Source organism: Mustela nigripes, chromosome 8 (genome assembly GCF_022355385.1).
Source record: "Mustela nigripes isolate SB6536 chromosome 8, MUSNIG.SB6536, whole genome shotgun sequence".
In the NCBI taxonomy this organism is placed as follows: Eukaryota; Metazoa; Chordata; class Mammalia; order Carnivora; family Mustelidae; genus Mustela; species Mustela nigripes.
Genome location: NC_081564.1, coordinates 35,758,593 through 35,784,619, shown reverse-complemented (window position 1 = coordinate 35,784,619; position 26,027 = coordinate 35,758,593). Strand labels below are relative to the sequence as shown.

The window sequence follows — 26,027 nt, the reverse complement described above, 5'->3', positions numbered from 1 at the left end:
AGGCTCTCTGCTGAGCAGGGAGCCTAGTGGGGGCCTCGATCTCAGGACCCTGGAATCAAGACCTGAGCCGAAGGCAGCTGCTTAACCAACTGAGTCACCCGGGCATCTCCACCCCCCAACACCGACAAAGACTTTCAAATAAAAATTATTTGAAAGCCATATACATTTGGGGGTATTTTTGTAAGCATTAAGCTTCTCCAGCTCTACTTAGAGGGAATAACCACCTTGGTATAAGGGTAGGCTGACGCAGTCCATCATGATTTCAAACCACACCTGTGTCCTCCGGGAAAGGCGGACTGGCTCTAGGCTGGTGGGGGAGGGGAGCTCACCTGGTCTCCCTGGAACCACTCTGGCAGCCGCCAGTAAAACGGCTCTGCGTGGACGTGCTGCCTGACGGTGACGGCATCCAGGAGGACATCAGGGGCCTGGTAATACACCCCCTCAGTCGTGCCCTGGAGATTGCTCTGAGAGACCACGCGCAGGAGGGGCTGCCCTGAGCCCAGCGTCACCTGGTCATGGAAGGGAAGAAAAACAGACCTGAGAGCCGGAGTTTACTCCTCACCTTTGATTCATCAGATTCTACTATGGTTTCACAGACCGGGTAGCTTCAGTATTAAAACGGGAGTCCCAGAGACCTCTTCCAGCCTTCCAACTCCAACACCTGGGTTGGAGGAAAACTGTGTGTGTTTTACACTACTGCCCTGAGGGGCAAACTTGCTCCGCTGGGGCAGGATTTGGTTACATGAAAGAAACTGGTGTGTGTTGCAGTTCTGGCTTCTCTCCAATGAAAGTTTTGGTAGATTAGCTCATGAGCGACCCGGAGCGCCTTCAGCTCCAGCTTCACTAATTTCCTCGGATGGCAGAGACAGAGCTCAGATTCGTAATGAACCCAATTAGCTTCCTGGACTTTCTGATGCTCTAAGAGCAAAATTTAAAGTAAGTCCTTGACTCTGTCCCCTACTGTCACCCGACTTCCATGGAGGGGGCGCAGGGAGGGAGGGTTTAAAAAAGCACGTTAGCACATTTTCCCGCATGTGTAACTTACCGGTGTCCTCACATAACCCTCCAGCTCAGAGCAGACTTGGGACAGCCCGAAGCAGAAGCAGGGGGTACATCCCAGAGGGTCATCGGCGCGGAGGGCATAGGTCCCAGCTTGACACTTGCTGCAATGAAGACCCAACACGTTTTCCTAAAGAGAAAGCAAGACTCATTTATTTTAACCTGAAAAGAGAGAGAGAGATATGGGACTTCTGAACAGAAATGAAATGAAACACAAAAATAATTCTGGACCCTCAAGCGTCCCCAAAGCAGCTGTTACCCTAGGCAAGCGCCCTAACCTCAAGGAACATCCACTCCCTCAGGCATGGGTGACTCATCAGAATCATCGTGGATGCTTTGGGAATATATAGGGCCCCTGATGAGCCTCTCCTGGAGCAAACCCGAGACACCACCCCAAGGACCCAGGTGACTCCAATAATGGGTCAGGAGGAGGTGATGACTGAGGCAGGCCCCTCCCATTCTGATCTCTGTAATGAAAGCTGCTGTCGCCCCAAAACAGGTTCACTGATGTTGCCATTACCCTCAGGACAGAGTATCTGCATGAGTTTCCCTTCCTCCTCCCTAGTCACTAAGCAGCCCGCTACTCTCTCTCTCTCCTGTATCACCGGCACCTGGAAAAGCCCCGGCGGAGGTAACCAGTTACCTCCTAATAACATAGTACAACAGGGAAACCAGTGGAAATACACGGGATTAAACAAGAGGTTGAAATCTTACCTGCCGGGAAAATACAAAACACAAATTTCCTTCATCCTGGCCAGTACATATGAAACAATAATTACTTACCAGTTAGAAAATCACAAATCTTCTTTTATTTATTTAATTTTATTACTTTAAAAATTTGGGGAGGGAGCAGAGGAAGAGAGAGAATCCCAACCCGGCTCCATGCCCAGAGTGGAGCCCAGCCCGAGGCTCAGTGTTACTACCCTGAGATCATGACCTGAGCTGAAATCAAGATCGGACACTTAACCCAGGTGCCCTGAATCACAAATCTTCTTGAAGCCCCGTGCTATCTATTTTACTTGTATAACCAAGATACACAGGCTGCTCAGCCGCCTGGAACACCTGCCAGAAAACTCAGAGTATTTTTCCATTCAGGTCTATCATCTGACACTCATAACGACCAGTAAAAATTCCATTTAAAGAATCATCCATTGTTCTAGAAGATCATACCAAGAATTTAAGGTTGAGCCCAGAAGGTAGTGAGGATTCACTATGAAAAGTGTCTAAAACCTAACTGCTGATGTAAATGGTTACAGATTTCATTTGTTTGACAGAGAGAGCATGCAGAAGCAGGGGGAGAAGCAGACTCCCCGCTGAGCAGGGATCCCAAAGAGGGGCTCCATCCCAGGACCTCAGGATCATGACTTGAGCTGAAGGCAGACGCTTAACTGACTGAGCCACCCAGGCGCCCCTAATTTAAATAGTTAAAAGCCCCACAGTCGTAGTGATGAGTGAGAGAGGGGGCTGTTACCTTGCAGGAGCAGCTACCGGTTTCTGCTGCACAGTTGCACAGACCCCGTTCCTCATCACAGGTGTCCGCCAATGTCCCTCGGAGGTCACAGTCACAGGCCACACAGTCTGGAAAGTCTCTGTACCCCAGGGAGCACTGATGACAGCTGGGTCCGCCGAAGGCCGGCTTACATCGGCAGTGGCCAGTGAGCACATCGCAGCTGGGACTGGAGGCCCCAACCCCACTACAGTTGCAGGCCTGGGAAAACAAACTCACTTAATAAAAAGGCTCCTTTTATATTTGCATCATGTACACAGGTTACAGAACAGTAACTGTGGGGACTTCATTGAACACAGGGGTTTCTTTCACCACTCACTTTGCCATGAGCCAACAGGAGGCAGCAGCTGCCAGCCTGGGGCACACGCACACAGGGCTGACCCTGTGACCTCACACCCAACCCAGCAGCAGCATCCTACATATCCAAGTCAAGTCTGTTTCCAAAAGACAAACTATACCCAAGTTCAACTGAGGAAAGGTACCCTGAAAATAGAACCGCTGCAGATTGGATTCAACCCCCCAGGAAAATGACTTCTGCCCTTCTCCTGGAAGATCATGTCCACGGCAGCGTCTGTGTCAAGGGCACTAAAATAAAGTTTCTAAACCATCAGTTCCACAGTGGGGTTCTTGGAGAAAATAGAATAATGTGCTTTAAGGCGGCTGCTTCTGGCACCTGGCTGCCTGGACCCATACTAAGTTTTAAACAGAAACCACAGAACTGTTCAGTAGGTCAAGGGCACAGATGAAAGAGAAGGAGTGAACCTTGCCCTGGTGAAGTACTTTCCAGCGACGGGTGGTGCATACCTGGCATCCGAGCTCGAGGTCGTGGCCCCAGTATCCGTCCTCACATTCATCACAGGTGGTGCCCCGAGTATGAGGAGGGCAGATACACTCCCCCGATTCAGGGTGACAAGTGTGCTGTGTGTGAGCGCAGTCACAGGCTACAACAGAGACACACGCATCAGGACCCCTGTGCAATCGACGGGGTTAGAGCAGATGCCGCAGGTTCGCTCCCTTGGATTCACTATCTAAATTGTTCTTCTAGTTCCTAATAGAGACCTCGTGATTCCCAAGGTCACCTATCCCTGTCTCTCGGGAGGGGGCTCTTCCTTCTTGTGGAGAGATGTGGTTGCAAAAGGGGTAATTGGGACAGAGAAACAGAAGCAGGTGTAAAACAGGCACTACGGAGCATTGATTGTGTGCCAAATGCCGTGGTAAGGACTTTATGTCCCACATGAAAAGTAACTTCTGGGTGGAAATTATAATTAGCTTCTCTCTTCTACAGATAAGGTAACCAGAGCTAACTGAAGTAATTAATCTAAGTCCCCATAATTCGTAAAGCCTGATCAGAGATGACAGACGAATTAAGCATGGGATCAGGAAACAGAAAAAAAAAAAAAAAAACCATAGGAAATCCTCCAGGTTAAAAGAGAAAAAGTAAAGGGGCTTAAGAGAACTGGAAGTCAAAGGAGAGCTCAAAGAAAAGTCTGGAAATCACAATCAAGCCTCAGATAATGAATTCCAGAGCTCACGTGTACAGCCGCCATCCTGGTAGGCGTAGAATCCGTGGGCACACCTGTCGCACTTCTCCCCAGCTACGCCTGGGACGCAGCGACACCGGCCATCCTCGGAGCAGTTGTCTGACACAGAGCCTGACATGTTGCAGTCACAAGGCAGGCACCCGAGCCCCGTGTCCAACCCGTAATAGCCAGGCTGTTGCACAGTGGGGGCAGGAGCGTGGAAGCCAAAGTACACTTTAGTTAGCCACGAATCCTTACGAGCATGTTTCCCCAATCAAACGTCAATGTTTCACAGAATCCAAGAGTGGTCATGACATCACTCTAGTCCTTTGTAAACCGAATACAGACTCTGTAAGTCAGGACACCCGGCAATCACCAGCCGTGCTTAGGGCAGTAGCTCTTTCTGGCAGTCCTGAAGGGCATTCCACTTGAACCAAAGTCAAGGTATCAATTATAGAAATCGCTGACGGGGCGCCTGGGCAGCTCAGTGGGCTATGCCTCTGCCTTTGGCTCAGGTCATGATCTCAGGGTCTTGGAATCAAGCCCCACATCGGGCTCTCTGCTCAGCAGGGTGTCTGCTTCCCTCCTACCCTTGCCTGCCTCTCTGCCTACTTGTGATGTCTCTCTCTCTCTCTCTCCTCTGTCAAATAAATAAATAAAATCTTTAAAAAAAAAAAAAGAAAAGAAATCACCGACAAACACGTGAATGTCTGTAATGGCCAGTAGGCTCCTTACCAGGCACTGGTCACACTGCCGTCCAGTCACATGTGGTTTGCAGTCACAGAGTCCAGTCTCCAGATGGCAGACATCAGAAAGGGAGCCTTTCCTGTGGCATTCGCAGGCTAACACACACACAAGAGACATATTTGTGCCCATTTCTGGGTGTGGTTGTGGTAAGATCCCTTGATCCCCGAAAGAAAAACATTAAATATTCATGTTTCAAATCCTAAAACTAAAAGAAAAGGTTACTCTGCAAGAACTGTTAATTTAGTGTTTTTCCAAAGAGTAAGCCAACCCAGGGTTGGTGGAAGGAGCCATTTCACAGAAAAACCAGTGAGGCTCTTAAGATAACAATTAGCAAATGATCTTAACCAATTGCATGAATTCCTTGAAATTGTAAAAATGAGCCACCAAGGTTTATCAATGAATCTTCATAAAAAAACATACAATGGAGATTTTAAAATCAATTTAGCCCTCTCGTCTTATTCCGATCATGTATTTAATATTTAATATTTTAAAGCTCAGTTATAACAATCTAAATAGCTAATATTACATTTCATAGTTTAATGTAAAACATTTCCCTGTTCTAAGTCGCGAGTCACCTGTAGCCCCAATATACTCACCTTCAAGCCAAACATTTCAGTTTTACCTACGGTTATAAGGCTGATGTTCAAAACTACGAAGCCCCCCACCTTTGCAAAGTGGTACAACTTAATGGCTCCTGAAATGTTTAATTGATATTTATAGCACAGCTGTCAATATGTTCTTCATTGAAAATATCTAGTAAGCTCTTGACCAAATACCCCCGAAATGTGCATGGTCTTTGAACACTTGGACTCCAGAAATGTACACTCTCTCAGATGTTATAATGATATAAGAAAAGAAAAGGAAAACTCCACAAATTCTCTCAAGCCGAGCATACTTTGTCCCGCAGTGATCGGCGGGGGATCGTGGTCGATGCTGGAAGGCTGAGTTTCAGAAGAAAGGCAGTGGAATTCTGCCTCCGTCAGGGACTGTGTCCAAGACACCTGCGGAGGTGTTCCCTGGTGTAGGTGGATCGTCTAGGAATCCCCCCCCCAGGCTGGGCAAGGGCAAGTGGCAAGAGCCACTCACCACTGCCCATTCTTCTAGCTTACCCTTGAACACTCAACTCACTTTTGCATTAAACACGGCTCCTGTGGGAGGGGGGTGCGTTGCTGACCCTGGACAGACTGCCCTAGCCAAGGCCAGTCAATTTCTAGAGCAAGTAAACAGCTTGCCTGCCAGACACCTTTCATAGGCAAACAACCCCATCGAGAACCCACACCCACAAACACCTTCGTAGGAGCCCTCTCCTTCACTTGGGCTTCACTTCCTCTATCCCCCTGACCTCTCACCCCAAGCCCCGCATCAGACAATGAGGGACAGCTCCTCTGCCCCGGAGCCTGCTGAAATGATTCCAAGTAGCCAATCCTAACCGTGCTTACCCTGCCTTGCCCGTTCCTTCCTGAGGAAACCACAACAAAGGCTCTAGCTCACATTTCCCCTCCTGGCCAACCTGGGTGCTTCCCGAATACCAACCCCCCCACCCTGCCCCCAGGGCCTTGGTGTGTCCCCTCCTCCTGGCCTCTGCTGGCCTTGCCATACCTAAATAATAAAACCTGTATTTTCAAACACTCCTTAGCATCCAACCATTCTCAGTTGTCTCCTGCAGAAAATGGTAGACACACATTTATTCACGTGCGTACATGTGCACACACACACACACACACACACACACAGCGGTCCGTGGTCCCATGTCCCTGTCGCCCTCTCTTCCCTTCAGCACCTTCCCATTCAACCTTCCCCTCCTGCCTCTTGGTTGCTAACACTGCTCCTCGTGAGAAGTCTCCCGGACTTCGCAGGAGCAAATTCAAACAGCTCATTCTGGGTCTTCAACTTGCTGTGTCTTCCTGAGAGATGGGGCCCATGGACACTCCTTCCTTTTCGAACCTGGCTCTCACTGAGGCGAGGTACGACCTCTGGTTTCCTCACTCCTTCTTGTGTCTCACCCTCCTTCTTCCCCTGCCTCTGGGGAAAAGTCGATGCTCACCCTGTGATCACCATAAAATACTGACGATAACGAATTGTACTTCCTGCACTGGCCCTTTGTGCCTGGGTCATGTTCTAGTATATTTCCTTGAAACTTCATTATAAACAGAAAGCACTATAACCTTCTTTCTTTTTCAATGTGAAATCTACACCTTAGAGACATGATGTCTCACAGCTATTTGTAGTTGTCTTTCTATGATAACAATTCTAACAGTAAATAGTAGTTATTACTAAAAAATTGTTTGCTCTAGGGGCACCCAGGTGGCTCAGTTGGTTAAGCATCTGCCTTCAGCTCAGATCATGATCCCAGGATCCTGAGATCAAGCCCCACATGGCAGGGTCAGGGGGTGTCTCTGTTCAGTGGAGAGTCTGTTTCTTTCTCCCTCTGCCCCTCTCCCCAACAGCTCATGCTCTCTAATTAAAAGATCTTTAAAAAAAAAATTTCTTGCTGTAAATAATATTAATTTAAAGTAGTTGCTTGTAACTGACTGCTAGGAGCTTCACATGTATCTTAATTCTCCTAAGAACCCCACAATATAAAAATTATAACCGCTTAACTTAATGCATATAAGTTTCCTTGAATAGCTGAGCTGTTCCTACAGCCTCTCCCTCCCTCGGTTGCTCCCATGCTGCCCTGGAAAACCCGTTCCACACGCACGAATCCCACTACCACACCGAAGCTGACGACTCCCCAGGCTCTCTTTCTTCTCTGATTCCCGCACGCCTGAATATATAAATGCCTCCCTGCAAAACCCCTAGGAATTCCCATGTCAGCAATATTGAATACTGACCCTTCCACTGGGGTTAACCTAGTAAAATACAGGAATAGATTCACATGCGGAGCCTCTAAGAAGTCCGTAAGGAGGATCCTATTATAGACCTGGAGGATTTCTAGGGAAATATCCAGAAATAACAAGAATTCATCTCATCAAAGCTGGGGGACAGGGAAGAGGAAATGAGAAAAGAATAAAACTTATAAAGGCGTGGAGACTAGAAAGAATCCGGACAGTGTCAGTCTGTAACCACACCGCTGCCTGGGCCACCAACCTGGGTCCAGACCCCAGTCCTGCCTGTCCCGACACCACGCCCTCCCACCTTCTAGTCAACACAGAGATTTCCTAGTTTTTTTTCTTTTCTTTCTTTCTTTCTTTTTTTTTTTTTTTTTGATAAGATTTCTCTATTAGAGAGAGAAAGGGAGGAGCAGAGGAAAAGGAGGGAGAGAGAGAATCCCAAAGAGACTCCCCACTGAGCACAGAGCCTGCCATGGGACTCAATGCAGGGCTCCACGTGGGGCTTGATCCCACAAACCCAGATCATGACCTGAGCTAAAATCAACAGGCTAAGGCTCAACTGACTCAGCCACCCAGGAGCCTGGAGAGTTTCTAGTATCTTCCCTTTTACCCCTACGACAAAAGCTCTAGTGGAAGCCCTCATTAACTTTCCCAGCAAGTTTCTTTTCTGGCCGTGTCTCTCCCCTTGTCTGCTCTGTCCTCTGCAGGGGTTCCAGGGCTCAACACAGATCTGGCCAGACCCCGCCCCTATTCCAGTGACCTGGAGTCGGGGACAGACGGCGCAGCCTCTGCAGGCCAGCGCTGTCCATACCTGTCAGCCATGGCTCCTGCCCTGACCTGACCCCGCCTTTTACATTCTAGCACCCTCTTTCCAGACTCTGCCCCTCAGGCCTAGATGACACTTTCCCACCACTTGTCAGCCCACCCAAACATCTCAGACTCATCCTGAAAGACTCACATCAAGCAGCACTAACTCCAGAGGCAGCCCCACACTCTTCTGGGCCCTTACAGAGCTTTGTGCAAATGTCAGGGATGGTCACGGATCACCGTGCAGAGCTGCCTGTCCTATTGGCCTGACACGACGCCAGGGATGGTCACTGATCACCGTGCAGAGCTGCCTGTCCTATTGGCCTGACACGGCGGGCACGGGTCTCCTGAGCCCTGCAGATGAGGCTGATGCGACAAACATGATCTCTGATGTCACTGAGACTAAGACCTGGGCCAACAACTCGGGCCCACCTCGGTTGATCACCAAGATCTGCTTTCTACACAAAATACCAAAGCAGTTTTGTCAATGTAGATGCAAATACAAAGGAGAATGATTTTTTTGGTCATGATGAAAACTTTTAAATACATGTGAACAACTTGGGTAAGTAAATTCTCTTTTGCAACTATGAATTTTATGTAATTGATATACAGATCAATGGTTTCTTATGAAAGGTTAACATCCTAATTGAAATAGGCTATAAAACATGCACTGAATTTTGAAGACTCAACATTAAAAAGGAAAGCAAATATCTCATAATACTTGAAAAATCTGATTATGTGACGAAATGACATTACTTTTATAATTGGGTAAAATAAGATGTATTGCTGCAGAACATTTCATCTGTATCATGTTATTAATGTGGTGACTAGAAATTTTAAAATTATATGTGTCGTTTACATTTCTATTGGACAGCATTAATATAGAAAAATAATTTTAAAAACACTGTTTTTATTGTTAGCACTTAAAATAGCTGTCATTTATTTCATTTCCAGAACTTTAAATTTTTATCCCAATTAATCCTCATAAAGGCCTTAATATATATACACATATATGTGTGTGTGTGTGTGTGTGTAAAGCATATATATATGTATATATATATACACAAAACTATGTCCATTTTATGAGGAAATTGTGGATCAGAGAGGTTAATACATTGGCCTAATGTCACACAGCTGGTCACACAGACCAAAACTCAGCTCTAACCCACATGAGTCAGACTCCAAAGCCTGAGATCCACATGCGTGTTTTGCCTCCCCAATAGACCTGGGCCATAATTTTTCCAACTCCTCTGATGATCCTTAGGACAGTGTTTGGGAAGTAACAAATGCTTAATAAACAAGAAATGAACAGAGAAATGAATCATCAAGGTTTGCAATAAAGATGAAAAGGAACCACATGAGTATAGTGAAAGCATTCTGTAAACTTTGAAGCTTTACACAAACACCAGTTATCATAATTATGCTCCTGTGATAACCAATCAAGGTGGCTGTGCCACCAAGACCCAGTCGAGGGGCTGATAGTGACAAAGCCTTTTCCCTCTCTGGAGGCATGCCTGGGAAAATACCTTTTCTGTATCACTAGTGCCCTCTTGTGTCTCCCTGTTGTAATAGCACGTCAGAACTTTGTATTTGCAGGAAATTATTAAAATAATATAAAATTGCCATTTTTGCTCTTTTCACACCTTCAAGAACTGTACATAAAAATCCAAGGGCTATATCAGCCCTGAGGCTACAAGTTAGTCATCTTGGGTACAGGAAAGCCTGCTGTCTTCAGTGAGTGGTTCTAAGTGATCCCTAACATCAGAAAGGAAGAAAGCAGAGTCCTGTGGGGCAACGTGAGAGTCAGTAGTTCAGGAACAGATCTGTGAGACTCCAAGCATAGAGCCTTCCCATTTCACACTCTGTATCTTGAAATCCCACCTGACTCATGAGACCCCGATCCTGTCCCTCATAAACACTGCAGGCTTCAAGCTCAGTCTGCCTTCCCCGGTGCCGGGGAGCATGTCAGCACCCCATCAAGTACCACTTCCCCACCCCAGTGGAAGGACACCTATATTTTCCAGGCCCCCCTGACCTGCTCTGTAGGAAACAGATCAAGCTAAGGCAGGGCACACCGGGAAGGGGAAGAGTGAGGTCTTGGGTCTACACTGGTATTAACACAAGCACCAATCAGGATAAAGTTACCCCATATGCTGAGCCCTTTCCAACGCATGTAAGTAGATGGAGACGCCACATGGCCATGAGTAAGGGCTCTGACTTGACAGCCCCCACACTCACCGCGACAATTTTTGGCGGTCACAGCATCCCCATAGAAGCCGTCAGCACACCTCTCGCAGTGGGCGCCATCCGTGTTCCCAATGCATTTCAGGCACTCTCCGGTGACAGAGTCACAATGACCCTCCTCGAAGGGGTTCACATTGCCGCTGCAGTTGCAGGGGACACAGGATTCCCCAGGGACTGTCGGGTTTCCATAGTAACCGTCTGCACATCTGCATATAAGTATTGAAAGAGGGATCCAAATGCATGTAGTTCCTCTAGACATTACCCCCGCCATCCAGGGAAGCTCTGAATGGTTAGTAAACCAGACGGACTCTTTTTCCATAAGACTGATTGGGAAGCCATGCAACAAACACCCAGTCTGGACATCCAGATTGCCTCCACTCATTGTGAAGACAGAGAGTGTACCCCGAATGAGCCATAAATCCCAGTGGATGTGCCCTCAGCTCCGGGGCCAACTGGACCGGCACGCCGCGGGTGTGACGTGGCTCTCCAAGGGACCTCAGCCAGAGCTGGGCACTGGGGCTGACACATGGGAAAAGACAGCGTGGGCTCTCAGGCGCCAGAAGACAGCTATTAAATCAAACCACCCCTACTATGGAACTATCCAGAATAATGGGGTATTTCAGTGTGTGAATAGTAAACCCTGGCCCCTCGCTGTTTTCTATTGTTACTGATGAGAACTCCTGTGAGTTCAAGGAGCCCAAATGCTATTCTTAAAAAATCCCCCCCGGGGAGTTTTCACACATGCTTTTTAATCAACAAACAGTCTTCTCTATAATTATGCAAAATAATCATTACACACCAAAACTCTAAAATCATACTTAGCTATGATATCTAAGATATCTTAGATATATCTATATATCTAAAATCATACTTATCTATTATTTATCAAAATAAACATGTATCACTGATATTTAATTAAAAAAAAAGTTTGATATGATTTTGGAAATCAGCTGAGTGATGCCGACAGAGTACCTCTCGCACCAAGCTCCCGAGTATCCCGGGGCACACTGGTCACAGACTACTTCGTCCCCATTCTCAAGGTGGCAGGTAGGGCTGAAACTGTCAAAACATGACAAATGAACACAATTTTCCAATGGGTGGCACAGAATTTCTAAACATTTAAAATCCTTGTGTTTTACCACTCCTTATGAACGTTCAATGGAACTTCACTCCAGAACCCCGGCCCCCAGCCATGCAGCCCACCTCATGAGCCTCTCTCCTGGGCACTGGACACTCCCCGTCCGTACTCTTGCTTGTCCCTCAGCCCAGAGGGTGTTTCTTTTCCTCTCTGCCTGGAATCACCTTATCCCTTGTGTCCAACTCAGCTGCCCTCTCCTCCAGGAGGCCTTCTCTGACACTCTTCTCGGCTGAGCGGAGCTCCCGTCTGTGGGTTCCCCGGCACTGGTCAGCCTGCCTCAGAGTCCTGCCCACACTGGCCAGGCAGGAGTGAGCTCAAGCTTACAAGGGACAGCCTGGGAACATTCTCTAAAGGATCCCCACTGCTTACTAAGGTCCCCTCAACCTTTACTCCTGGGGTCTAGGGAGGCCTCTGAAGGGAGGTATGGGGGCCACTATGATTTCATCAGAGTAGCCCTCTTTGTATCTGCTTTACACAGTGGGGTTTCAAATAAAAATCCCCGTGGGGGAGTTCTCTGGGCTGGGGGAGGAAGAGTCCTAAAGGGTAAGCCAGTGAGAGATAAATAAGCTTTCAGATCCAGGCCTGTGGACACACCGGGCCCAGCATGGCGAACAAGGCCTTGTGCATCACTGACCCTTCCCACTCCCCTCCTGTCCTGAGCTCTAGGACCATCTGCGATTTCACAAATGGGATCTGCTCTTTGATGCGGCCGTGACTTGGCACGCTCCATTCCTCCTGCCTGTGACCATCCTTCAAGCGTCAGATCAGGGGCTTCCTCAGAGTCACTCTGGACAGATTCCTACTCCTCTGAGAGTGGATGGTAGTCAGGACCACATGGTGGTCCCATGGGACCAGCAGCCATGGATGAATCCTCCAATATTTGAGTACCTTCCGTGATAACTCAGTGTACGGTAGGCACTCAATAAATATTGGTTGAGGGTGCCTGGGTGGCTCAGAAATTAAGCATCTGCCTTCGGCTCATGTCATGATCTCAGGGTCCTGAGTTCGAACCCCACATCGGGCTCTCTGCTCAGCTGGAAGCCTGCATCTCCCTCTCCCACACCCCCTATTTGTGTTCCCTCTCTCCGCTGTGTCATTCTCTGTCAAATAAATAAATAAAATCTTTGAGAAAACCTCCTAGCCTATGGGCACTGAAAGAGTTAACAAGCCACACTAGACCAAGAGGAACCGAAGTATGCATGTTTTCTTGCCAACCCATGATCTTTCTTATATAAATTGGTATGCCAAACTTGTTCTTTTTAGAAAGAGAGAATTCCCCCCTCCATCTTTAATCTTAACTAAGTACCACCTGGGAGGCACACTTTTCTCACACACAAAACCCTGCTCGGAATGTATCCATGCACATCTGAATGGACTCTCTGGCCACACTAGGCCTGCTTCCCTGGGGGGGTGCTTACTTGTTGGAGGCTGTGGTGAGGGGGCAGGCACACCGCTGGCAGTCCCCCGGAGTCCCTCGGGAAGGCAGCCCGTAAAAGCCGGGCACACACTGCTCACAGTGGTCCCCGGTTGTGTTATGCTCACATGCCTAAACACACGCAGGAAGAGAAGACTCAGTTCAGGCTTCCTTAAACAATTCTCTGATTCATCAAAAAATAACTTAAAGTCAGGGTGGGAAAAAAATGCTCCAACAAATCACCAAACTCTGTGACATGATGAGGGCTGCCTGTTTCTAGATTAATACAAAATTTTAAATTATATAATCTATATACGTGGGAAGCTTTTCCTTCTGCCCATGTCAGAGTAACTGCTACCAGACTTGTCTTTCTGTGGGAAAGAACTAGAAAACTGAAACAAAACATATTGAACCACTTCTTTTAGACACTAGGCAACAGAGGTGAAAGAAAGGAGGTGATGGGATGAAACCTCAGGATCTCATGTCTTTTTTCTGGAGACTCTTGATAAGTGGGCCGTGGAGGGGGGAGACCCAAGCAGAGTGTGGCATCCTGTTGAGTTGAGGAGACAGAGGTCTGAGTTTGGGGAGACTGGAACTGCAGGGATTTGGCCCGAGAATTGGAGTTTCACAGAATTAGACCTCCAGAAATCTGCACGGGAGACCCCTTCAAATAGCTACTAAATATAAGCTTCTTGTGTGTAGTGTGATTTCCATGCAGCATGCTGAAAAATTAAGAACTCACACAAAGCCCAGGGCCACTAGAATTGTAACCAGCCAGTGCAGGGCATCTCTGTTCTATGCCCAGAACACCCAGTAGAGACCCCAGAAGAAAAACTTGTTTGTGGTAGGGCTACACCTTCCCTAGAGTAGAGGTTCTATTAGGCCCACCCTAACAAAACTTAAAAACAAACCTTGAAACAATCCAGCTGACCTGTGATAATTTAACTACTTGCCAAAACAAACTCTGATCTTCTTTCAAGGAAAGTAACGAAATCCAGAAACTTAACAATGAACAATATTCATCGTGCAATCAGAAACTACTGAGTATGTTTCCACCAGTCACATCTGGGAGAATTTGGAATCCAGGAGTCCAGACAGATATCAAGTAGGTAAGCAAATAAACATTAGAAAGGAGGATTCTTGCTTACAGTAGAATGCTGTGTGCCAACTGAGAAGCATGGAGAATATCATACAAGTGTTCATGGGGCAAGAATCATCAGAGACTGCTAACCCTAATGGAGAATGTGATGACGAATATGATACTTGTCCAGTCTTAGAGTGTCTCCCTCACAATGCTTATTAATTGCAAAAGATAAGATCAGTAAATGTATAGTAATTGACCGATAGCTGGAGTGTGTAATCAGAATTCACACCACCAGTGAGGGGCAGTGGACACTGTGGGCTTCCACCTGTGGTTCTCTGAGAAGGCCACAGCATCGCTAATGAGGTGTTCTGCCCTGAAAGGTATAACCTGAATCAATTCATTGAAAAGCAAGAGAAAAGCCCCTAATAAGGGGCATTTTATTCTTTGAAAAATGACTGTGTTCTTCAAGGTGCCATTATCATAAAAGACAAACACTGTGGAAGTACTTCAGATTAAAGAAGACTAGGGAGCTATGACAATAAAATGCAGTACCTGAACTATATGGGGGCCTGTAACGGCGGGGAAAAAAAAATGCTACAAAGGACACAATGGAGTCAACTGACCAAATGGAAAAATGGATGGTAGATTAGAAAAAAGTAGAATACAACAGTTATATTTTTTGAAGTTGACAATGTTCTGTGGTTATATAAGAGAAAATCCTTATTTTCAGGACAAACACACTGAACAATTTACGGATAAATAGCACAGTGTACATGACTTATTCTCGAGTGGTTTAGAAAAAACATTATGATTAGACAAACAGATAATGAGAATAATACAGCAAATGGGGCAAATGTCAGCGACAAGGTGAATCTGGGTAAAAGGTGGGTGCCCTAAGTACTATTTTTCTTCCTACAACTTCTGCATACACTTAAATCAATTTCCAAATAAGGGTTTGTTTGTTTCTTAAGGCAGGATAATAGCTATCAAATCTGAGAAGAAGCAAACACACAAAAACCAAATGTGAATTGTAAGGAGAAAAATCTAAGAACCAAGCAGAGGAAAAAAAAAGAACCCAGAGAATTGCATGGATAAGACCGACTACTGACTTTTCATTTGAAACAATGGAAGCCACAACAACATTTAAGTCCTGAAAAAAAAGAAATCTGCAAAAATCTACTTCCAACTCGAAGGTGAAAGAAAGCCTTTTTCAGGTCAACAAAATGTGAGAGAATTTGTTGGCTGTCAGATCTGCACCGAACAAATGCTAAAAACAGCTCTTCACGAGTCAGGGACACAGAACCAGGTGAAATCCTGGATTTATACCAAGAATTGAAGAGTATCAGAAACCATAAATACAGGGAAAATATAAAAGACTTCTTTCCTTCTTGAAAGCATGTCTTTAGAAAGCAGAATGACGCCACATCAGGTGTGTAGGAAGTACCAGGAGAAACAGGATGGGCACAGCGGGCCACACAGGAAGCAACACCGAGCATGAGGACAGCTGCATGGCTCAAGGGAAAGCTGAGCCAATTCTCCACATTCTTCCCCAAGTCCCTGTCAACTCATGACTCTGTCTCCTTAGGTCCTCCCATGACCCCAGTGCCCAGGCTTATGCTACCCAGAGCCTTCTCCAGCCATCTGTACCCACCCCTGCCCCACCTCCCACCTGTGGGTCTACCTTGCCACTTCACTTTACCCCCATCTCTGAGAGCCACTCATTTTACAGATCTTATTGGCCTTTTTCCATTCAACGGCTTAAGTAATATTTCCAGTTCCTAAACTGCATACTTTTCTATAATTCCTGAGGTTGACAAAAGTTTTCCCATAGGTTAAATTTAATTTGGGACTATAAATATTTGTATTACATCCTTTTAAATAGGCTTTCACCAGTTTCATGTAGAGATATCCTTGACAGGGCTTCTAAATTTGAATTGTTTACAAATCACCTGGGTTCAGGGTCGATTCTGATTCAGGAAGTCTGACATAGGGCCTGAGTTGTACATTTCTAAAAAACTCCTGGGTTTTGCGCTGGCTGCTGGTCCTTAGGTGACATTTTGGTAGGAATGTCTTAGGCTCTTTTTTTCCTCCCCAACCCCTGTATGACCTTGATTTTGATTATTAACCCAAATTAATTCAAAATGTCACTGGCTTTGGTAAATGGCTACACGGTTGAGCTAAAAGTATAAGCAAAATAACTAGTTTCATTAAAAAACATTTAATTATGTCCACTTACAAAATATCTATGATAGGATTTCTTTGCTTTTCAAAGGGCCGGATAGGGCTTTCTTTCTCTTTGGGAAAGCCATTTACATGGTTCTGCTAAAAACAAAACAAAACAAATCAAAAAACCCAAACCTACCAAATCTGTTTCAAGGTTTTTTCAGGTCACTGTCCCTTTACGTGACCAGCTCCATTGGTGGAGCTGGCATGTGAGGAAGGAGAATGCTCATCTCCCCGGGAAGGAGAAACATCTTCTCTTGAATGAAGAAGAAAAAGCAGGAGGGTCCAAGATACACAACTGCCTATTAGGCCTTTCTCTTTCAGAAGAAATGAAACTGGTTTCTCCTCCAAAGACCAGCAGAAAGAGCTCAGAGAAGGGGCTAATGTAAACCGTGGACTTTGGGGGGCTGTGATGTGTCAGTGTGGGGTCATCATGGGTACCAGTGTGTGTCCCCGGTTGGGGGGTGGGGACGGTTGATAATGTGGGAGACTGTACGTGTGCGGGAGCAGAAGGTACATGAGAAACCCTTACACTTACCCCTCAGTTTTGCTGTAAACCTGAAACGACTCTTTGAAAAAGAAAAGGACAGGGCACTAAGTAAGAACAGTTGGAACTTTCTCTCTGATAACCTACAAATCAGGAGTGGGTTCCTGGAAGCTGGATGGCTACAAGCAAGACCCAGGGCTGGAAATGGTCATCCAAAGGGGAGAATTCAAAGGTTTCTTTTTAAAATAGAATAGGAAAAAGAAAAAAAAAGTTAGATGAAACCAAGATAAATGATGTTACCAAGTTTTTAGGTTTCCTTAAACTTCAATCTAAATTTTTATTGTTTTTGCCCCTTCAAATGTGAATGACTTAAAAAGGCAAAAATAATAATGTGAAAGTGGAAAAAGCTGGCAGCCAGCCCCTCACCCGCATGTCCCAGGCTAACATCCCTGACAATGTGCACCCAAGGGGCATGTCACCTTCATGCTTTCTTGCCTAAAACGCACAACCTCAAGCTAATCACAAGAAAACAGACATGCGCTAGCTGAGGATGTTCCAGAGAATATCCAGGATTCCTCAAAAGTGCCAGTCATGAAAGACAAGGGAAACCTGAAAAGCTGTCCTAAAATGAAGGCAGCCAGTACAATGCGGTTCTGGATTGAGGCTGGAAAGGGGACATGAGTGGGGATGCTGATGAAATCTCAGTGAAGTCCACTGTTCTGTTGATGAGATTGTGCCCACAGGAATTTCTTAAATCTCGATCAGCGTACTCCGGTAATGCAAGATGTGAGTACCGGGGGAAGCAGGGTGAAGGCTGAACAGGACCTTGCTGTGTTATTTTTTGTAGGCCTTCTGTAAATCTAACATTATTTCCAAAACTTTTTCCATTAAAAATTAAAAATCAAATTTTCAATGAAAAATTCCATTAAAATTATTATCATTTATTATATTTAGAATATAAAGGCCAGTTGCTACTTAGCATTTTCACTTTAATGTGTATATATATTTTTGTAAAGATACAGTAATAGAAGCACAGGCAAATACCCTTTTGGCTTACCTATACCTAAAGCCTTGGATGCCTCCACCACAACCCGCTGGGCAGCCCGAGGTGTGGGCCGATGTCCCGGGAAGCCTGACCTCACAAACCCAAATGGAAAGGTAGAGGCATTTTAAAAAAGCAACCACCTCATCAAGCTCTGGGAAACTGATCCTGGGGGACCGAGTGTGTGTGTAAAACATCACTTTGTATAACTCCTATAGGCACTTGCTTTCCAGAACGATGAAACAAAGAACAAAATGAAAGCTTTCCTTACAGAATCAAGAAAAATTAGGTTCTGGAGAGAACAAGCAATCCATGGCATCGTGATGAGATCTTCTCTACGGGTCTCATAATAAATTTTCCCTATCCTTGGGACTCAATCTCTTCAGGAAAGAACCTGAACATTTCCCTGTGTGGTGACTAGGACTCAGCTGGTGGAAACAGGCGTTCTCTCCGTCTCTGTGCCGCAAATCCATTAGAACCCAGGATTGTGGCCTGGCTTCCAGGCAAAAGAGCCTAAAAGAATTCCTGACTGAAGTGAAAAAACAGGTCTTGCCTTGTATCCACCCCAAAGTTCATTCTCAAGATTAACTGCGTATTTGTCAAGCCACATTTCAACTCCTGTTGCAGGAAAGAAGTACTTGTTTGAAGAGTGTACCCGAGCCGAACTGTAAAACGTTATATATTGCACAAATGAGTGTGGTTATTATGTCTTAGTATTCCTTTGAGGACATACTGTATAGTATGTTAAAGAAATTCTAGCACTTTCATTTTAGAGACCTGATTCTTTTAAATCACCAGATATTTTCTACCTTTATATTGCTTTCTAATCTTACGAAGTGAATATGGTGTTCTAATAAAAAATCTGCAATAACATGATCTATCTCTTTTCCATTTTCACCAAAGTAACTTTTTTTTCAAAAAAGAGCAAGGGGAGAATATCAGGAAACATATTATACCATGGATCTTAAGTCTGTAAATTTATCCTCTGGGGTCTACTAGGGCCAGAATAATCTCCTATGGAGGAAGCATTATTTTTTTAACCGCTGTGCACAGCGGGTGGCTTTGGGGTGGGTAGGACGGGGCACTCCACTCCAGATTTTAGCAACAGACTCACAAGGCAAACGCCATGAATATCACATTCAGCTGCATGGCCATGGCAATCACAGGGCTGACAAATTCCTCCGAAGAGTATTCCATCCACGCGGTAATAGCCAGGGAGGCAGGACTGCAAGAGAGGGACACGTGACACACGTGGGCAAAAGCAACCTTGTACATCATGCAGATCATTTTCTTGTCAATAGGCTAGGAGTATTACCTGCTCCATTTTCCACATGTAGAGAAACATACTTCTTTTTCCCCCTGCACTTCTTTATTGAGGTGTCATTTACATGCCATAAAATGCACCCATTTTAAGGATATAGTTCAATGATTTTTCTAGTAAACTTACCGAATGGTGCACCATCACCATAATCCAGTCCTCTTTTTTTTTTTTTTAGGGTTTATTTATTTGAGAGAGGGAAAGTGCACACGTGAGGGAGGGGCAGAAAGAGAGGGAAAGAATCCCAAGCAGTCTCCCCACTGAGCGTGGAGACCTACATGGGGCTCCATCTCATGACCTGAGCTGAAATCAAAAGTAGGATACCCAACTGACTGAGCCATCCAGGCACCCTTCTTCATTTCTTTGTAAAGGTTTCTACCTTTAAAACCTAGTGGTGGCTACCATCAAAACCTAGTGGCTCTCCGCCTTTGTGGTATCTTGCCATAATATTATCATGTAAATCTCATGTAAATCTCATATAATCATGTAAAACTCAGTCACTTAACCAGGGTTTCAATCAAGAGGACATTTTCCGCTCAACTTGATTTTTCTTTTGGGTAAGAGTTACTACATATTACCATCAAAGCACTCGAGGGTGGTCTGTGTCAAACCGCAAACATTACAGGTGTGCTTTCCAGGGTATCCAGCAATGCTGCCCCTGACTGGGAGGAGCAGGGGGCCCCATCCCAGACAGTGCTTCCCATCCTTCTCAGGATGACCCTGAGAACTATTCTATTTTATAGACGTGGAATCTGGAACATGGAACAATTAGACCCCATACCCACTGTGCTAATGGAAAGAGTCACACCTCCCAGACCTGTGGCCACAGAGCCTCTCAGGGCTGCCCCAGATATAAAATGGTGTTTCAAGTGCAGACTGGGGAGTAATTACTTTGGAGGTCAACATACTCCCATGGAGCCATCGGAACAGGGATGTGAATCTGGTTTTCACTCTTGTAAAAAATATTAAAATTGCATTTTCATCATATGAGTACATATACATGTGTTCATTCACACTGACCTTTTGTAAGTTCCCTTAATGCCGCCACGCAGCCGTGCTCCCATCAAGGACAATGGGCTAGTCTACGGATGGGCACTGAGGGAGAGCTGCCTAGGGGTCTGTGTGGTGGCTACAGAGCTCTTAAGAATTCCAGTCTCTACCTATGGCTGCCTGATTTCCTTATATCAGTTTCTAATGAAAGAATGAGTTCTTCTGCCGACAAAAACACTTAAAATTATATGTTAAGCTTCCTGCGCTTCCTTGAGCCAGTGTCCTAAGCACATTTTCCTCTAAACCCAGCAGACCTGGAGTTCTCCAGCAGCATCTGCTCACTGCTGCCCCCTTTTGGTCTAGCTGGCCTGGGCTTCTAATCATCTACTTCATCTACCCACCGCAAGCCACACACTATGAGGTAGCCTTAAGGTCATTTATCTGATAAGCAAACAGGACTCAGGTCCTACAGATAATTCTTTGTCCTAAAAATATATGTTTTAGATATAAAAAAAAGTTCATGGGGTCAAAAAAGAAACAACCCTGTAAAATATTTAAAAGAGAAATAGAAATATTTCATTAAAAACCTACATTATGAAGCACAGGCCAACTATTCACTGCAAAGTTATAATTGATAAAGATTTGTAAAAACAACTCATAAGTTAAATGTTCTCACTTTGTAAAAATCATGGTCCCAATCTCACAGCCAAGGACAAGGGTTCATGATTATTGTCAGTCTTTCTTTTTTTAAAAAAAATTTTTTTTAAGATTATTTATTTATTTATTTATTTGAGAGAGAGACAGTGAGAGAGAACATGAGCGAGGAGGTCAGAGGGAGAAGCAGACTCCCCATGGAGCTGGGAGCCCGATGTGGGACTCGATCCCGGGACTCCAGGATCATGACCTGAGCTGAAGGCAGTCGTCCAACCAACTGAGCCACCCAGGCGCCCTAAAATTTTTTTTTTAGGATTTATTATTCTATTATTATTATTTTTTAAAGATTTTGTTTATTTATTTGACAGACAGAGCTCACAAGTAGGCAGAGAGGCAGGCAGAGAGAGAGGGAGAAGCAGGCTCCCTGCTGAGCAGAGAGCCCAATTTGAGGCTCGATCCCAGGACCCTGAGATCATGGCCCAAGCTAAAGGCAGAGGTGTTACCCCACTGAGCCACTCGGGTGCCCCAATCATCATCGGTCTTAAACACAAGAGAGGCAGGACCGTGTGGTGGTTGATGGGGAAGATGAAGCTTGGAACCCGACATGACTACTTCCTAGCTGTTTCCTACAGAAAGAGGTTAGGATTGTGCCAAATACATAGGAAGTCCTCGGCAGGAGAGAGTTATTATTGATATTTATGTCCAAATAGTTTCAAACTGTATTTCAAAAATATTTTTTAGCAACAGGTGACTTTTACTGGTGATAGCAAGTGTGTTCTCACACACTTCATTGTGAAGTAGAGCTCACCTCAGTTAACACAGCTGGAGTTCCTAAAAAGTCTCAAAATGGGCCTGGCTTGTCTCATGTTTTCTAGGTGTCATGCTGGTGATGTATAAATGTTCAGATGCAATCAAGTCCAGTCCTCTTTAGAAATGCAAACTACATGGGTGCCTGGGTGGCTCAGTTGGTTAAGCGGCTGCCTTGGGCTCACGTCATGATCCTGGAGTCCCAAGATAGAGTCCCACATCGGGCTCCCTACTCAGAGGGGAGTCTGCTTCTCCCGCGGACCTCTCCCCTCTCAGGCTTTTTCTCACTCATTCTCTCTCTTTCAAATAAATAAATAAAAATAAAAATCTTAAAAAAAATAAATGCAAACTACAGCAGGGGCAGCGCAACTTCCTAGTTGACTAAAGCAAGAGAGTAGACTGAAGTTGGGCCATTTCCAGGTGTCCCAGAACCACCTCCCCCCAAGAAGAGGCACCAGATTGCCTTAAACACTGATGTCCAATAGTCCTATAGCCCCCCAATGTCTGATCCAAATGGTAGGTTTCTAAAGTTAAAATTCAAGTGCGGCTCATTGTATCACCTTTAATGTGCTTTTTTTTCTCCTTCAGAAAGAACAGAAGGAAGGAGAGGGGAGGGCAGAAGAGGAGCCTCACCTCACAGGAGATCCCTGCGTAGCCTTGGGGACATTCGCAGTGTTCCACCTCGGTGGCCACGGCCAGGTCTATGACGTTAGGGCTAGCTGTATCCAAAGAGACAGAATCCAACCTACCAATAGACAGAGGTCACCCCGTGACTCAGACGCCCTCCTGCAAACGACAGCTAACACCTCGATGAAGGTAGATTCTTTAAAAAGCTCTGTTCAAACAAATAGGTGATGGGACCTTTGTAAGGAGCTACGGATTTTCACAGCAATATGATTTCTGAAAGCTGTCGGCTGTCGGTATTGCCTAGAAGGCCTCTGCAGCATTTGAGACATTTGCAACATTGTCTGCAAAGAAGAGCAGGTGCCTAGACAGCCGTGGGAAGGGTCTGATGTTGCCCAGTCAGAGCTGAAACATTTCAGAAAGACTAACCCATTCAATCATCCTACCTCGAATACAGAGATTGTTTCTAAATGTATAATCTGTGTTTGTTTATCTGTGTCCAACGTGCATGCTGGCACTGCCAGAAATTGGCCTATAGGAAGTAATCACATGGCCAAGGATGGGAACATTAGCTTAAGTGTACGGTAAAATCTAAGACCATTAACATCAGGAGGGTAAAAACCGCATGCAAAGTGGTCAGACAACTGTGAACTTATCAGGCATTTCTCAGAAAACCGCCCTGAAGGTTTCCGACCCTGACCTCAAGATGACCTCCTACTGTGGCATGTTTGTCACGGACAACTGTTCTTACATCTTCACTAAAATTGTAATAAAAGTATTTTTTAAGACAACCGGTTCCATTAGCTGTGCTCTTGAAATAATCAAGTAAAATATACTGCACTGAAAACACATCATTCTTAATAGATGAATATGAGATTAAAGACCCTCCCCACGAGCTTTCCCTTTCTCTCAAAACATACCTGTAAAGAGCCCTTTTTGCAGAATTGTAGTTGGCTCTGATCAAGAGATGCGTCACGTTGGCAAGGACAGTCATGAGCTGGTCGCGATCTATCTCCCTTTTTTTATTAAAATCTCGGAAGTTCTCCGGCACAAGTCTGACCACGTTCAAGTACTCTTCATAGGGTTGTAAAGACAGCCCCTCAGCCTGGGTGCTTAAAGTGAGTCCATTTCCCTAACATTTAAAACAAGAGGGAATGTATTTGTAATTCAACTTCATGATCAAAGAATAAAATCGTGTTTGTATTCAGCAACGTGGCTTTTAATTTGTGCTTAGGTTCTCGGGTTGAAGGTGTAATCGTGTCTGTAAATCTTGGTCCAGAATGACTGGGGGCGAGGTGTTTCATTGTATTCCCCTCAGAGGGATTCATAGAATAAATCTAAAGGTTGGGTCCCGCACCAGGATCTCAGGAGAGAAGCAGCACGTGTGTGCCACCGTTCCCCTACACCCCTCAACTTTAACCGAAGAGCAAAAGTAGAAAAGCATATGAAGATACCTCAAGCTTTCCCTAAAACGGCCATTCACCAAAATACCTTATGTCACACTCTCCCCACTTGCCGCAGACTGGACACGGGGGTGCACAGCAAGGTGCCGGGAGATAAGGACACCCGGGTGGCTCGGTCGGTTAGTGTCTGCCTTCAGCTCAGGTCATGATCCCAGGGTCCTGGGATCAAGTCCCATGTTGGCCTCTCTGCTCAGCGGGGAGTCTGCTTCTCCTTCTCTTTCTGCCCCTCCCTCCAACCCCCTGCTTGTTCTCCCTCTCTCTCTCAAATAAACAAGTAAAATCTTTAAAGAAAATTTTTAAAAAATCAAGGGGGCAGGAGAAGGGGTAGACACTGCTGACTAGAACCTGAGGTGGTTTCTTACCTTTGGGAAAATTTCCAGTGATATTTTGGAATTTCTTACTTACATGCTGTGGCCCCTCGAACACCTTGGGGGCCTATGTCCCCCAAGGTGTCCTTGAGCACCTTGAGCAACGGGGGAGGAGAGTGAGAGTACAGGGTTAGGGACAGTGGCTCAGGACAGAAATGGCAGCCCATCTCCGTCCCCACACTGCCAAGCACTGCCGCCTAAGCATTCACGTGGGAGGCAATGTGGCAGGAGGTGACAGAGGGGCTCAGAGGGCTGACAGGGGACTGCCAACATCAGGGCTGACATCGGTCCCCCTTTTCAACTGAAAAGCTGGGTCAGCTTCAGGGATGGAGGGGCAAGCCACATGGGCTGTCCTGAGGCAGCTCCAGGAATGGGCTCAGAGAGAACTGTCACATTAGGTCTCGGGGATATCTGGACCAGGCAAAGCCTTGCTAAACAACCACCTGGCCCTGGGCTCCCTGCTACGAAGCCCTCCTTCAGCCACTCGGAGTCACAAACTGTCCCTTGGCTAGGCACTTCTACTCTACAGCAAAGCAATGTGAAAGCAAGTACCTTAATGATGACGTCAGCGTGAGACATGAGGTCGCCATCCACTGTCTCCACGGGAATATCGTAAGACACTGTGTACTTGAGGAAGCCACCAAACGCAGTCAGCTGAAAAACGTAAGTGAGAGTGAACACGGAGGGCCCATGACCACAGTCCCTCCGAAAGAGGAAGTGGTGGCCAGGATCCGTCGGGAAACCACCTGGCTGCTCGAGGGGCCACAGCATATAAGTAAGTTTGCAGTAAGGCAGCGAAAAAAAAGTCTATTATATTATAATATTGTTTAACCAGTATTACCAAAATACAGGATGTGATTTAAAGGTAGAGAAGGAAGATGTGCTCCTTCGTAGAGAGCCCAAGGTGAGTGAGGCTCAGTGTCTGTGAATCACACAGGAGAAGGTATTTCACTTAAACCCTTTCTGAGTTAGGAGTTAGATCTATGATGATAATCCCAATATTCTGACCTCATTGCCATGCTTGCAGAAGAATAATAAAGGGGGCACCTAGGTGGCTCAGTGGGTTAAGTCCTCTGCCTTCAGCTTAGGTCATGATCCCAGGGTCCTGCTATCGAGCCCTGCATCAGGCTCTCTGCCCAGTAGGGAGCCTGCTTCCCTCTCCCCCTCTGCCTGCCTCTCTGCCTACCTGTGATCTCTCTCTGTCAAATAAACTAAAAAAAAAAAAAAAAAAAAGAAGAAGAACAACAATAAAGAACACGTCTCATCAGCTAAAAGAAGGGCTAAAGGCTTTTCCTCCTGGTCATATCCTTTCATGTAAAATGGAGATTTTCTTCATGACAGATGTGTGACAACAACCCGAGGTTCAGAATCTAGTCTGTGAACCATAAAATCAGAAAAGTGATCTTAATAGAAAAAAAAAAAAATCATTAACCTTTGGTGATAAGATCCTATTGTAAATAAAGCACACCTTCTAGGATTATAATTTCAAGGGAAAAATAATCATTTTCAAAATAAACACTACTTAAACCTAAATCTACATAAAATCTAAATAAAATAAGTTATAAAATTAAAATATGACCAACAAATGGAAACTTCCCAAGCTATAACACCTGCACTGTGATGAAACACATACCGTGACTTCAAAACAAACCAAATGCACAGGGAAGAGGAGCACGGAGCCTGATAGATTGCACTGA

The 26,027-nt window shown here is 45.6% G+C and overlaps 1 protein-coding gene across 1 annotated transcript in view; it reads right to left on the bottom strand.

The window, feature by feature from the left end:
• Positions 1-26,027, bottom strand: part of LAMA1 (laminin subunit alpha 1) — a 157,936-nt gene that overhangs the window by 62,200 nt on the left and 69,709 nt on the right. Inside the window, exons 13-25 of the mRNA XM_059409226.1 lie at positions 24,883-24,984; positions 23,420-23,631; positions 22,509-22,620; positions 19,221-19,331; positions 13,275-13,402; positions 11,691-11,777; positions 10,713-10,924; positions 4,822-4,928; positions 4,099-4,279; positions 3,371-3,507; positions 2,531-2,767; positions 1,046-1,189; positions 330-509 (exon numbers count right to left, since the gene is read on the bottom strand). Of these exons, the coding sequence (XP_059265209.1) occupies positions 330-509; positions 1,046-1,189; positions 2,531-2,767; positions 3,371-3,507; positions 4,099-4,279; positions 4,822-4,928; positions 10,713-10,924; positions 11,691-11,777; positions 13,275-13,402; positions 19,221-19,331; positions 22,509-22,620; positions 23,420-23,631; positions 24,883-24,984 (1,950 nt within the window). The remainder of the gene's footprint in view (positions 1-329; positions 510-1,045; positions 1,190-2,530; positions 2,768-3,370; positions 3,508-4,098; positions 4,280-4,821; positions 4,929-10,712; positions 10,925-11,690; positions 11,778-13,274; positions 13,403-19,220; positions 19,332-22,508; positions 22,621-23,419; positions 23,632-24,882; positions 24,985-26,027) is intronic.